The following is a 12,191-nucleotide window of genomic DNA, read 5'->3' as shown; positions in this document are numbered from 1 at the left end:
TGGTTTTCAGATTTCTGACCCGGACCGTAACCCACCCGGGTCGGGTTGTACTATACTCGAAACCCGGCCCAACCCGCGGGCCTAACAAGTCTAGTTTATCTTTAAGATCTTTATTTAGAATAAGATACAGATAATAGAGGGTATTCTATCTTTATAAAAAATCTAAATAAATATTTAAAGGTATACTAAGATTATTTAAAAGTAGAGTATATTTAATAGAGCATATACTGTGTATATATCAGGCTAATACTATATATAGATTAACAGCAGAAAAAGGCAGTGTACCACTGGCAGAAGAAGCTATACTTACTATAGAATCCAGTGAATCTATATAATATGCCTCTTTAATATACAGGCGGAGCAGCTATACAGGATACTGATTCTCTATTAGTATCTAGTCTTAATATATACTTATCTTATACTAAGCATGTTCCGGTAACTATACGGGCGCACTTACTTAGTACTGTAGAGAGTATTAATAAGAATAGTATTATTAAGACACGTGTCAGATTATCTATTAAGTATATACTAAGTATAGATTCTTTAGAAGAGTGTTTAAAGGAATTTAAAGAGATTAAGTAAAGAAGAGATATAGCTAAGTAAATTAAGAAGCTTAAGAAAAAGATAGAGAGAGAGAAGAAAAGAAAAAGAGAAGCTTTTATAAATATAGAGTATATATCTAGTAGATATATAGTATATTAAGAAAACTATTTTAGTTTCCTTAGCTAAAAGATATTAGTATATAACTAAGTCTAATATATACTCTGTCTATTCCTAGATTCTATTTATATATCCATGATTTATCCCTAAATATCTTCCCAGCATATGCCTTGCATATGTCCTAAGCAGTTATAGACACAGACTCAGTAGTCTTCTTGCCGCGCGCTGGCTGCTTCCTAACACTAGTAGCTATCAAACTCTCAGTATATACTTAGTATAGAGAGAAGATAGTAGGCTTACTATTAGGGCCCTTCTTAGAGGTAGCACGCTTGCTCTTGGAGGTGGATAAGAAGATAGAGATATTAGAGAAAGATTTATACTATATATATTCAGTATATTGTAAAGAGGCTTAGAGAAAGAGACCTGCCTTGTGACTAGAGATCTTTCCAGGCTTCTAAGCAACATTAGCATATGCAGAAGATATATAGAGTAGATAGTCAGGATTATATACAGGGTAATAAAACTCAGTCCTAAACTTCTGGATAAAGTCATTATTCTCCTGGCTAGTAGTTCTTAGTATATATTTTATATATACTAAAGATATGCTTAACTCACGCCAGTTCCTCAAGAAAGTCACAGTAATCCTGGATAAGACTGTACTTAGGACTCTCACTAGCATACCTTAGACTTGAATCCAATATATATATATGTAGAGAACATACCCAGGCTCTTTAATATAACAGGCAGTTCTCTATTCTTTACTAAGGACCTATTGCTTCAAAGTGCTGCAGATCATTAGTATATACTGGAGATATACTATATATATACTAACTTTTCACCTGTAATGTGCTCGGCTTGAGAAATATTTATACAGGAAGGATTGAGAGCTAGGTATCCTTAGCAAGTGCTAGATATATACAGGGAATAGATAACTTACTGGCACCAGGATAGATATTCTGGATATGGCAGCGGAGCTATAAATAGATTAGTATATACTGAGAATATACTGAAGAAGTTAATCTACTGTAATCTAAGAAGTAATAGACTGGCTACATATCTGGTTGCTGTTGACTGCAATATCGCAGCTATGAGATGGTCAGCATATACTGGGTATATACTAGATATATAAATTACTTACACCATGCCATTAATACCTGACAGTCTCAAGCCAGGAGTTGGGGCATCTATAAATAATTAGTATATACTGAACATGTACTGCAGTTTTTATACCCTTATTATCAGCGGTGGTCATAGGGGTGCGGGTGTCGGGATGTGGGCGCCAGCCGGGGTTAGGATTCAGGATGGGACCTATATATGTTTAGTATATATTATCTATATACTGAGTATATACTCACCATGAAAGTAGCTATAGTCAGGATAGGGATTCACTATCCCAGTAATCTCTGGATTATTAAAGTCTTCACATAAAAGATGTATTCTCTGTATATTGGCGGTATATACTGAGAATAAGGCAGGGATAGAAACTGGATTATTGGTATATACTCAGCATATACCAGAAGGGGACTTGGGATACTTACTAAAGAAGAGAAGTTTAAAGAGAGATAGAGAAAGAGAAAAAAAAAAATTAGATTTATTAGCTTAAGTATAAATATAAATATAGCTAACATTTTTATTACTTAATTAGGATATTAATTATTCATAATATATTATAACTTCTGTCTGTATTATTGATATAACTAGTGAATATATTGACTATATATATTAATAATATAGTAAATAATATCTCGCGGGCTTATATTTCAGGTATATATCTAGTATATGCTCTGACCGGGAGACTGGCGCTAAGCCAAAAAGGTCAACGTGGTTAAGCTCTAGTGAAGGGGTTCAGCATGGTCTAAAACTTGGTTAAAATTTAGTTTTAGACCATGCTGAGCATATGCCAAGAAAAGGCTCATCGTGGTCTAAAAAGGCGGTGGTGGAGGTGGCAGAATTTTAAACCACGCCGAGGTTTTTTTAGACCACGCTGAGCTGGCACCCTTCCCACGAGCGAAGCTCTGAGATAGCCGTCTCTTAGGTCAGCAGCCCCACACGCCCTTCGGCGTGTTGGTCTGCCTCACCTCAACGCAAAATTTGAAGCTATTCAAGCTCCTATACAACATCGCCTTGAGTATCTATCCAAAAAGGTAGTCTAGGGCCTTCCTTATCCACCTGACTGGCTTCTGTACTAGGCAGATCCCCTGTATCTGCCTGTTGTGGTGGTTTACTGTGTTCCAAAGTTTCTCTTTTTCTAATCTGTCTAAGACCCTGTAGTCTTTTTACCTCAGTACAATCTGTAATTCGGCGTTTTGCATTATATACAGTTAGTGGCCTATTATATTAAATCCTTTTCTGTGATTTCTGTTTATTTTAAGGCTTTCAGTATTGAAGTTGTTATTGTAGATTATCTTTAAGCTAAGCAGCTAGTTCAGTAGCTTCTAGTAAACTCTGGAATACACGGTCAAGGCGTTATACAAAGCTTTAATCAAGCTCTGGACTATTATTAATAAAGCACTGTGCTTTCTTAATACTTTGACAAAGACCTTATATTATAGATAGCAGTGATAAGCTTAATAGTAGTAGTAATAGTATTGTAATTATCTCAAGTCCTGGAGCAGTCTCTAAAGCCTTATATAGAGACTTTATTATCTTCTCTAAATCCAAGGAATACAGGCCTTGCTTCTTAAATATATCCTGGATTATATATTGTTTAAAAGTCATTATATAAATAGAATAAATCTCTTTTAAGAAATTACTCTTATTATCTATCTCAGTATCTCTTTAAATAAGTTTATTATTTCTTTTATAATAAAAGTGCTTATAGATCTGAAAAGGTTGTCTATCAAGAGATTATACAAGATGTGTTGTATAAGGAGAAAAATAATAAGATATAATATAGTATTATCTATAGAATTAAAGAAATTTATAGATAAGATAGGACTTATAGCTATTAAAAAGTAATAATTAAACCTCTTTTTTTATAGAGATACAGTATTTTATATGACGGTGGAAGTATTAAATCCAGTCAAGGCCAATCTTATCTGAAGTATAGCCTTTAGAAGATAGAGCTATTTAATATTTCTCTGGAATATCTATATTATATCACTACTCAAGATGATATTTTCCTTTAAATATAAAGTATAAAAAAAGAGTAAAGCTATCTGCTATAATATACTTAATTATAGAGATTAATTTATCTATTTCTTTAGTTAGATTCTCTCTTGCAGCTTATAAAGGTATAGTAGTCATAATCTTTTAAGTCTTTTCTTGTTCTAGTTAGAAACCAGTTTCATCAAAGTTATATATATTTTTAGAAGGAATCTGCTTGATAAATGGCTTTAAGCAGTTATACCAGTGTTAAAAAACATCTATATCTTCTGTATTAAGATACTTTTTATCTTTTAGCTTTTACTAAATAAGCTTAAACTCCTCCGGAAGACATTTAATAAAGCAATAAACCTAGTTCTTGTTAACTGTATAAGATAGCCTGTCAGTTATATTCCGCTACAGTATTTAGTTAGCACTCTGCTTAATCATTCCGGCTGTAGATAAACTATATAGATTATCAAGCTGATAAATCCAATAAATCAGTACCTTCTCTTATGAATTATTAAGAGTCTTTTTAGGGATAGGACGTGTGCTTTGTGTAGCTTGGCCATAGATACGTCCTTGGAGTCGGTAATAAGGAACGTCAAATTGACGCGCTAATGTAGAGATATTTGGTTTTTTTTGGCCCCGAGCAGCTTCACAGGCCTTCAAGACACGTGTCTCAATATCAGAATAGGAATCAGGCATGGTGGTGGTATATAGGAGCTTGAATAGCTTCAAATTTTGCGTTGAGGTGAGGCAGACCAACACGCCGAAGGGCGTGTGGGGCTGCTGACCTAAGAGACGGCTATTGTCTATCTCGAATACAAACAGAACAAACAAGAATCATGCACTACTTGCCGATATTCACTATGAACTCAGCAGCCTGTATAGTGACTGCGCCGTCACAGTAGGAATAGATTATAGAATAAATATATTCGCTAAGTGTCTTTATCTATACCTCTACGAATTAAGGGACACTATTCTACATTATAGCACTATAGATAATATGTTCTTTTAATTGTAAAATATTTAATATATACTAAGGTCTTAGGTCTATATTTACTGATATGAATCTATAGGAGACACGTGATCGCCTAGCGGCTTGGCCGGATCACCCACTCCTTCAGCCCCTGAGGGTTTTACCCATTAGTAGTTGAGAAAGAGAAGAAGAAGCGCTTAAGATAGTTGATACAGTCGTCCATAGAATTGAGTATCTACCAGAATGGCATCCGGTCCTCAGTAGGCTACGTACGTGTAGCTGATACAGCCTCATCCTGCCTATCTTTCCCCTGAGATCACAACATTTACTATCTAACTAAATATAGATAGTTAAAAGTTATAGTGATCTTTGGCCGCACTACAAAGCGAGGCCTGGGAGTCCTAATATTATAAGAATTAAAAAGATATATAGAGACACTTAGTAAATATAAAAGAGATATAAGGTGTGAGAGTACCCATATCATGGTTCTTACGGGTTGCTGCTACTTCTGCGCGTTACTACGTCCAATACCCAGAGGGTTTTTTCCACAGTCTTCAGGGCTTGCCCTTAGTCTAACGAAGTATATTCATATTCTTCAAACCTCCAGACTTCTTTGTCGATAGTCCCCAAGTTCCCCTGTGCCAACGTCTCCGTAAACCTCTCTTCTCTATGCCATATACCTCACCGGTTATCTATCTTTCACAATGCCTGGTCGGAAACTTGCTCCTCGTCAAAACGTTGAGTTCCCCACTCTTGATGGCCTCAAAATTCGCGGATGGCTCTTTCCGGCACAGAGTTATGGCCCAGCTGTCATTATCACACCTGGGGTAATGACCTTTATCCCCTATCCTTGGGTCCATGTGCTAACTTCATTTAGTTTAACTGTGTCAAAGAGATGTTCGTCTCAGAAGTAGCAGAGTCATTCCAGCAGTCCGACGTCACTGCATTAGTTTACGATCCTCGCGCGCTGGGCGAGAGCGACGGTCTGCCCCGCAACAACATAGATCCATTAGCCCAAGTTGCGGACTACTCCGATGCTCTCACGTTCCTTAAGACACAGTCAATCATCGACCCAACGAATATCTCGTTCTGGGGGATGTCCTTCTCTGCCCTTGTGGCGCTCAACACGGCAGCCCTAGACAAGAGAGCCAGATGTTGCATTGCCGTATGCCCGTTGACTAGCATGCAACCCGAACCTGACATGCTTCCCAAAGTCCTTGCTAGATGCATGCAGGACCGAGAGTCACAGGTGGTCGGCAATCCGCCAGTTACCATTTCTGTCCTGACGGAACAGGGGCGGAATCCCGCCGGCATGGGAATTGGCGCCGACAAAATGGAATACGACTACATGGTAAATGCCAAGTTCAGAGGAGCCCCAAATTACGAGAATCGGACAACTCTACAGAGTTACTATAAGATGATGGCTTGGCAGCCCTTCGAGATCATGAAGTACCTTTCGAAGACAAGAGTGCTCATGATCATCCCGGAAAAGGACACCATTTCACCCGCTAATAAACAGCAGGCGTTGTTCGACGGCTTCCCGGAGCCGAAGACGGCCCACGTGGCCAAAGGGAAAGGTCATCTTGACGTTCTGAGCGGAGCAGACTACGAGATATTGGCGGATATGCAAGCGAACTTTATAAAAGGCCTACAGTGCAAATGATTTGAATCGAGCTCGTACATATTTGAGACGTTTGTTAGCAATCATTTTCCGCCTTCGAAAAAGTTGCATGGCAATGTCTTGATCTGATGACGATACGAAGTGTTGCATCGATATTTCCGCCTGCTTGTGCTTTGCTATTCTTCTCTGTAGAATTTCCACGAGTGTGGAAGATATATTGGGTTTTTAAATATATATTTCCTCAATGGGTGTTCATCCCGAGTAAGCTGATTATTATATGTAGGACATCTCGTAAAATATTAGTATGAACAATGTGAAAACAATCAGTTTTTATGATCCCTATCGAGCTACCTAACTCCAAGGCCTATCAAGATAGGGATCATAGAGCCACTTATATCTGGTCTGGGTACTATAGTATTCAGCAATCTACATACTTCCGCAGGTGGTCAATTCTCTAGGCATATATCAGGTCCCTGCGATACAAGGTAATTTTATGGGTGTATTCAATGATATATGATACACTGACAGCCGCAATGACATCGTATTTTGCCCATTCATGATACCCCATGTCAATAAAAAACGCATCTGTAAGTACCACAGTATATAGGAATCATTCCTTTCCAAACGATTATCTGAGAAGTGAATAAAGGCATTGAGGTGGCACCTCAGGTATAAGGAGGCCTGAAAAGAACCGAGTTAGTCGTTGTTGTGTCAACAATAGTTAGTGGCTGGCCAAATTGTCTCCGGGCCACAAAGGCTATTGACCAGAATACTTGAATCTGATGCTCAACGCCGTGAGGCTTCATTAAACTCTCCCGACCAACTAAATTCGTCAATCATTATTATTATTGCTAAATGGGCCACCAACGGAGCGGTGGAAACCAAACAGACTTTAGTCTGACTCTAAATGCCTTGGTTGATTGTTGCAGTGATCGTAAACTCAGCACATAGTCATCTGTCTGGCCCTGTACTGATCGTGAATATAATATTTTTATTTAAATGTTTAGTTAAAATGGCTTGTCATGTTAGTGATCATGCTGATTGGGTGACAATAAGTCATTTTGTTGATATTTTTAGCATATGTGATGGGTCAGCTGTAGCCCCAATCAGCACGATCACTAACACGCTTTCAGTGGACCTATAACTGGGGAGGCTGTATAGGCGCTATAATACCTAAGAGAGCACCCAGCGCTAATGAACCAACATCTCCCATAAATAGCTTAGCAGGATATCGATTGAACCATAAGAAACCTAAAACTGCACCTATAACATTGCCACCTAAAACAATCAATTGCTGGAGTTTTATAGAACGTATCTTTTTTAAGATTTTTTTTGGTTAATTGACCCGTATAGACTTTTCCTAATCCATAAACCACGCTGGAATCAATTTGTAATGGCATATTTTTTTGAAGTCTTTTTACAATAATAGCTGCAATTTTAGGCCGCTCTTCAGCGATAGATGTCCCCTGAACTTCTCCAACGCAATCGAGGTGCTTACCCCTCGGCTGGACCTGTAGGCGTCTGTTTCAGCCTGCTCAAAGCAGATCCAGAGGTCAAGCTTATGGGAATAGGGACTTTGAGTCCTCGTAGAAGATTAATTATGATTTATTGGGTATACTCAGAAAAGTAAAAAAATAACGCCGTGCCTCAAAAATTGTAAGTCTACATCATATTTATCAACACCTTCGATAGTGGTAGTTGTAGTCAAATGCGAACAGAATACCAATCAAGTGTACCACTGTGGCAAGCACCACAAGGACATGGAAAATTTGATGGGAACTTCCGAATATATCGAATTTGCCAGGTTTCAATGATTCGGGAATTCGCAACTATATCTATTAGTCACCACCCCTCTTAGGTCATAATTTAAATACTGACCGCATAGAAGAGTGCACCCAGTATTAATAATAGTCCTTCAAGGTAATATGCTATACCAGAGTGTTTCAACATTTGCGCAAACCCAAATAGCTTGATTCCATGGATAAGAGGCACGAAACCTGATAACCCAGTGCCGACAAAAACACAAACACGGAAGGTTCGCCAGCGGAGACCTTGATACTTTGGATGCACTAGTATGAATGCTGTTACCAAGCTGAGCGTGATTATCTGTACAGAGGATTCGTTAGCGTTTATATGTCGACAAAAGGCGGGATTTACATACCATGGCCCAATATATCTTTTGTAAAACAGGTTCATAGTAGAAAACCATGACAATCCCAGACACGAAGTCTCCCAGGGTTAAAACAATAATTCCTAAAAAATCAAGTCGTAGCCATACACTTGAGACCTGGGCCGAATGATTCATCAAGGTATGGTACGTAGCCGACAGACCCAGGCATATTACTGCCGTAAAAAGGAAAAATGCAAAAACAACATGATCAATGATTGTAGCATTGGGATACCGGGCATGAAGGTACCGATACATCACACCTTCGGCCACCAGAAAAAGAATACCAGGTAGTAAATGCGAATAAATATTGACAGTTTCATTGTGCAGAGATAGCCAACTAGCGAAGCTCGCACGAGTAGAGTTTGTCTCTACGTCTGCATAGTTTATAAGTGTGGCCTAGGATAGATGGAAACAATATTACCCAGACTTTTAACTTTTTCCTATGGACAAAATGGACGCTCCAAACAGCGTACCAAGCTAAAGGAAAGAGACTAGCATCCAAGTCAAATTCCTATCCTTAGTGATGAAGTAATTCCAGGAACTTCTGATACCATCCATCCGATAGTAAGCAAAACGCTTCGACTTCAAATGTTTCTGCTGACCACCGCAGCTCTCTCCCTCACAACAGGAAGAAGAAACAAGATATACCTTGGCGACCGAGCCCTTTCATTCCGTATTGAAGATGCTTGAAGAGTTCAAACGCGATGATCCAAAATTCGCCTTTCCAGCGGCTCGACATGTCAGACTCAATCGATGTCTCTGGGAGTCGTGTGTCCCCAAACACATCGTTGGCCAGAGGTTAGAACCAAACGTCCAAATCTTGGAGGAGGCTTGTATACACCTAAGCAACGAGAGATACGGTCTTCAGCTTCGGCAAGATGAGCAGTTAGTTATCTCAACTGCACGTTTTCGAGCAGGCATTGGAATCATCCCGCGAACGACTAAGCAGCGTACTCATTAACTGTAACCACCCTTCCAGACTGAATATGGCAGGGTTACCCTGCCCTATTTTCTCAACACATTGATAATACAATGGACGTCGCTATTCGATGAGAATTGTCCCATAGAAAGCAGTTTGTGAATTTTAGACAGGGTATTTACCGCAAGTATGGCATAGAGTACCTACAATTCAATATCAAATTGTTCACTGAAAAACGTTGGCAAACAACTCCGCATGTTCTGGACCAATCCCACTTTCGAGAACCAATATATCATGCGCAAGGGGGCTTCCAATCCCAAAATCCGCACAAAATGGGAATCCCAATCCCAATTTTAAAATGGGATGGGATTCCCATCCAGATTAACCTTAAAAGCGGGATTCCCATATTTGTCTTGGCATTATTTTGGGATTTTGGGATGGGATGGGATTCCTATTTTCTATCCCAAAATCCCAAAATCCCATCCCATCCCGAAATCCCAGGGATTACCCCGTCCCAACGATCAGCCTATCTCTACTACCGAGATCGTGAGCCTGTATGTAGATAAGCTGGATCTACCTGCCAGTATGAGAATCTACCCTGTCTTTTATATTAATCTGCTCTGTTCCGCTGCTAAAGATCCTGTTCCAGAACAGAGTACTGATCCCCCAACACCTGTTGGAGTTAATAGACTAGAAGAATAGTAAGTTAAAGAAATCCTAGATTCCTGCTGAGAATACCGGGAACATGACAGACCACGCCTGAAGTATACTGTGAAATAGACTGGTTATAATTAACCTACTGAGAAGCCTACTGAGTATCTAGAGCATATAAAGCAAGTTGTCACCAACTACCATTGCCGCTATTCCTATACCAGCCTCAACAGAGCTTAGCTATAAGGAAGGGAGTACTGTTACAGTGCCAGCCTGAACTATTTATTCTGCCTGAATCCACTGCTTTATCATGTGATTCCGACTGTTTATCTTCCTGCCTGCTCATAATCCTGTTATAGCTTCTCAAGCTACGTCTCGTCTATCTGCCTGTGTATAGCCTGATCAGTAGCCTGCCTGTGTATTAGCTCTCTTAGCCTGCCTGCCCGAACCCGCACCCTGACACTTTTTGATGATCAACCTGCTATCTGACATTGACGTCAGATTATCTATTCATTCATTTTATTATTCTTGTATAGGGCTCAGATCGATATAGCCCTAGTTTACTATTTTAGTTAACCTAGTCAATATAAATTGATTATCTAATCTCTACTTGACCTAAGCCCTAGTTCTTCCCGATTAGGACTAGTGCTTCTGACATTAACTATATTCAATTTCTTCTTTTCTCTTTAAGCTTAAGTATTACTTTAAGATATTATTAAGTTTATCTAGTAAAAGCTCATCTTCACAAAAGTTATTAATTAATATATGTGTCAATGTTAGACTTGTTAAGCCCAGCCCACGAAACCCGGCCCAACCCGGCCCAACCCGCCAAGAAATGGGCTGGGTCGTCCAATACAATAACCCAGCATGGGCTGCGTTACTTCCCTGGATGGCCCACGGGTCAATGGGTTAGCCCGCAGGTTGCCAAGAGATAAAGTACAGTAATTATACTATTTACCCACAGTCGGACACAATTTGATGGGCAGGAATTATAATAATTGTCTTGTATTCATAACAACTATTAAGCTGAGGTAGCGCCGTTGGAGAACGGCGGACTGACCCAAGGCTCCCATTTCGCATGCCCATTCGCGTTCATCTCCGACCTGGTCGATCAATCGGTTGATTTGAACCTTTCTACAAACGTCTTTATTTCTTCCCCAATAAGATGAGGGTTATCTTCTTGCAAGAAATGGCTACCAGGACCAATACCAACGCTCCTTATATCTATAAAATCATGGGCCATCTCCGCTGCCTTTTCCGGCGATAACATAGTTCCTGGTTCAGCCCAAAACATCAGCTTTGGGACTCGGCTTTGCCTCAACCACTGCCAGTACATCTCCACTGCCTTGCTCACATCCTGCGGGTACTCATCAAACGGTATCTCATTTACAAATCGATAGATAGGCTCCCTATCTCTAGGGTCGAGAAACGGTCTGCGATAGTGCTGCATTTCGTCCTCTGACAAATCCCTTGTCACGCCTTGTCTTAGGCCGCCTTCGATTAGAACATTCTGTTCGATTAAAAGCTCACGTCCAGTAGTTTCGGTGCGAAATTTTTGAAAAAGATCGCGAGGTCCAGGGGGAAAGGCTTCCCATCTCAAGCCTCCGGATATAAATTCCATGAATACCAAGCCCGCTATTCGGAGCGGGTTCTTTCTCGCCCAGTCAAAACCTAGGGCAGAGCCCCAGTCGTGAACAACTAGGAAAATCTTGCCTGATTTTTCCTTTGGGGCCACAGCATCCATAAAGGCGGCCAAGTATGGAACATGTTCGCTGAAGAAGTAGCCATTTGAAGGCATCTTCCCCGAATCACCAAAGCCAACGAGATCTGGCACAATGCACCGAGCGATTGGTAATATATGAGGGATTATGTTGCGATAGAGATAGGATGAAGTCGGGTTGCCATGAAGGAAGACAACCGTTGGTGAAGTTTCAACTGGCAGACCAGTGTCGACATAGGCCATTGTAGTATCAATGACCGAGACACGATCTTTAGTGAATGGGAAACGAGGCGATATCCTTTGGGAGCTCATTGGAATGGATACAGGAAAGTGGTCCTGCACATTCAAGTGTCGGATTGGGAATCCAGAAAGGAGGATTTAAAG

At 40.0% G+C, this 12,191-nt stretch overlaps 3 protein-coding genes across 3 annotated transcripts; 1 reads left to right on the top strand and 2 right to left on the bottom strand.

Annotated features, from left to right (window-relative positions):
* Positions 1-5,430: 5,430 nt before the first annotated feature.
* On the top strand, positions 5,431-6,389 carry BDW43DRAFT_317257 (alpha/beta hydrolase; the record flags this gene model as incomplete). Its single annotated transcript, XM_032048496.1, has 2 exons — positions 5,431-5,553; positions 5,604-6,389. The coding sequence occupies 2 exons, from the start codon at positions 5,431-5,433 to the stop codon at positions 6,387-6,389; spliced, it is 909 nt and encodes a 302-aa protein (XP_031893828.1).
* Positions 6,390-8,023: 1,634 nt separating this feature from the next.
* BDW43DRAFT_304960 (hemolysin III family protein) lies at positions 8,024-9,256 on the bottom strand (the record flags this gene model as incomplete). Its single annotated transcript, XM_032045704.1, has 4 exons — positions 8,024-8,176; positions 8,226-8,453; positions 8,509-8,891; positions 9,166-9,256. The coding sequence occupies 4 exons, from the start codon at positions 9,254-9,256 to the stop codon at positions 8,024-8,026; spliced, it is 855 nt and encodes a 284-aa protein (XP_031893827.1).
* Positions 9,257-11,087: 1,831 nt separating this feature from the next.
* On the bottom strand, positions 11,088-12,191 carry BDW43DRAFT_295183 (Haloalkane dehalogenase). Its single transcript, XM_032044044.1, has one exon. It carries the CDS (start codon positions 12,117-12,119, stop codon positions 11,199-11,201), a length of 921 nt encoding a protein of 306 aa, XP_031893826.1. The 5' UTR covers positions 12,120-12,191; the 3' UTR covers positions 11,088-11,198.

Source organism: Aspergillus alliaceus (genome assembly GCF_009176365.1).
Source record: "Aspergillus alliaceus strain CBS 536.65 unplaced genomic scaffold BDW43scaffold_107, whole genome shotgun sequence".
Classification (NCBI taxonomy): domain Eukaryota; kingdom Fungi; phylum Ascomycota; class Eurotiomycetes; order Eurotiales; family Aspergillaceae; genus Aspergillus; species Aspergillus alliaceus.
Note: the sequence above shows the minus strand (reverse complement) of the source record. Positions and strands in the feature narration are given on the sequence as shown.

Excerpts from the sequence above, each read along its gene's own strand:
- BDW43DRAFT_295183 (XM_032044044.1), bottom strand. The coding sequence starts at position 12,119 with ATGAGCTCCCAAAGGATATCGCCTCGTTTCCCATTCACTAAAGATCGT.